Source organism: Limulus polyphemus, unplaced genomic scaffold (genome assembly GCF_000517525.1).
Source record: "Limulus polyphemus unplaced genomic scaffold, Limulus_polyphemus-2.1.2 Scaffold418, whole genome shotgun sequence".
NCBI lineage: Eukaryota > Metazoa > Arthropoda > Merostomata > Xiphosura > Limulidae > Limulus > Limulus polyphemus.
The window spans coordinates 273,160-274,932 of NW_013666028.1; the positions used below are offsets into that span (position 1 = coordinate 273,160).

At 32.9% G+C, this 1,773-nt stretch overlaps 1 protein-coding gene across 6 annotated transcripts in view; it reads left to right on the plus strand.

Annotated features, from left to right (window-relative positions):
- LOC106458124 (multiple PDZ domain protein-like) overlaps nucleotides 1-1,773 on the plus strand; it is a 198,914-nt gene that overhangs the window by 178,364 nt on the left and 18,777 nt on the right. For all 6 annotated transcript variants that reach the window (XM_022384257.1, XM_022384261.1, XM_022384258.1 and 3 more), the window contains one exon: nucleotides 1,093-1,194. In XM_022384257.1, coding sequence (XP_022239965.1) covers nucleotides 1,093-1,194 — 102 coding nt within the window. The remainder of the gene's footprint in view (nucleotides 1-1,092; nucleotides 1,195-1,773) is intronic.

Here is a 1,773-nt window from a genome sequence, read left to right on the forward strand (position 1 = left end):
ATCTCTCTTCTTGTTTATTCCGTCGTTCTACTTGTTTCTTTTCTAGTTCTTCCTGATTCTTTTCTTTTTCCTCTAACAACTGTTGTAATTTCTCTTCTCGTTCTTTTTGTTTCTTTTCTTTTTCCTCTAACAACTGTTGTAACTTCTCTTCTCGTTCTTCTTGTTTATTTTCTTTTTCTTCTAACAACTGTTGTAATTTCTCTTCTCATTCTTCTTGTTTCTTTTGCTGTTCTTGTATTGCTGCCATTAAGTCTGCTAGGCTGTAGTTTGATTTGCCGCTTCTCGTTTCCATTTTTTTTTATCCCACTCTCTGACACCAATTTGTTACGCCTCCAGTCGTTAATTGATTTTCCGTAACTTCGTTCCGACGAAACTTTAGCGACACAACTCCTTACTTAATATAACTGGTTTATTCTTTCCGAATATAACTTTACGATACACTTAATTTCAACAATCGCTCTAAAACAAAACCTATAACAACGAACGTGCTCAACTTCGATAATACTCTCTGACTGCAGATCAATTACTCACTGTCTACACACACATTCTTCCGTCACATTGTGACCATCTTTTATATACCAGACTACCCTATATCTAGTAAATGCTAGGGCATTCACCAACGTACAGGATAGTTCTAGAAACGTGACGTGACACTAGTCATGTGACCTCGCTGACGCAACAATAATAATACGTTAAGTAATCATTTTAATATTCAAAGGTGTAAAGAAAAATAAATCAACTAATCACTTGTTTTAGGTAAATTTATTATGTATTTTCTTAAAGATGAATTGCATTCGGAATTTGTCCAGTACATTAATAAAGTAATGATGAAAAAAAATAACAGCCATGAATTAAAGCTTGTAGTGAAAGTATAAAAGATTTCTGAATTTTTTAAAATTCTTTTGGCAATTAACTTAGAAAGACTTATATGGCTGTACCACAGTAATTAACATACACAACAAAGGTTAACTTACTTTAAGCACTTACTTTAAGGCTGTATTTCATGTTATTAAACTCTAGCTGATCATTTTTATATTTTCTTTTACTGATGGTATTTTTATGGTTTTTTTTATTGTTGTTACATATTTTAAGGGTAATCAAGGACTGGGAATTATGATTATTGAAGGTAAACATGCTGAGGTTGGTCAAGGAATCTTCATCTCTGATATTCAAGAAAACAGTGTTGCAGAACAGGTAATATCCCTTACTTGAAGTTTAACTTCAACCTTAATGGGGTACCAACAACTTACTGTGATATTCAGCTTCACTCAGATTGAGATATTGTCAATATACTGTGATATTCAGCTTCACTCAGATTGAGATATTGTCAATATACTGTGATATTTAGCTTCACTTAGAATGGAGTACCCCAACATACTGTGACACCCAGAATGGAATACCACCAACATATAAGTACAATGTATATTCAGTTAGAAACTATTATGCTCTTTGAACAGAATGGACAATAGTTTAATCATATTACTAATTACCTAGCACTCGCACTTGTTGAGAAGCTATCATGAAAAAGAAAAATAATATAGAAAACACATGACAAGGTACAGCAAAAGACAAATGAGAAAGTAAGGTATAAATCTAAAGGTTTGGATGCTTGTCACAAAATAAAACATAACATGAAATTCTTGAGTGTATATTACATACCACAATCACTCTCTAAATATTTATATTATTAGTATTCATTGCCCTGGTTTTTGAATGCCCATTGCACCAAACATGCTCGCCCTTTCAGCCGTGGGGGCATTATAATGTGATGGT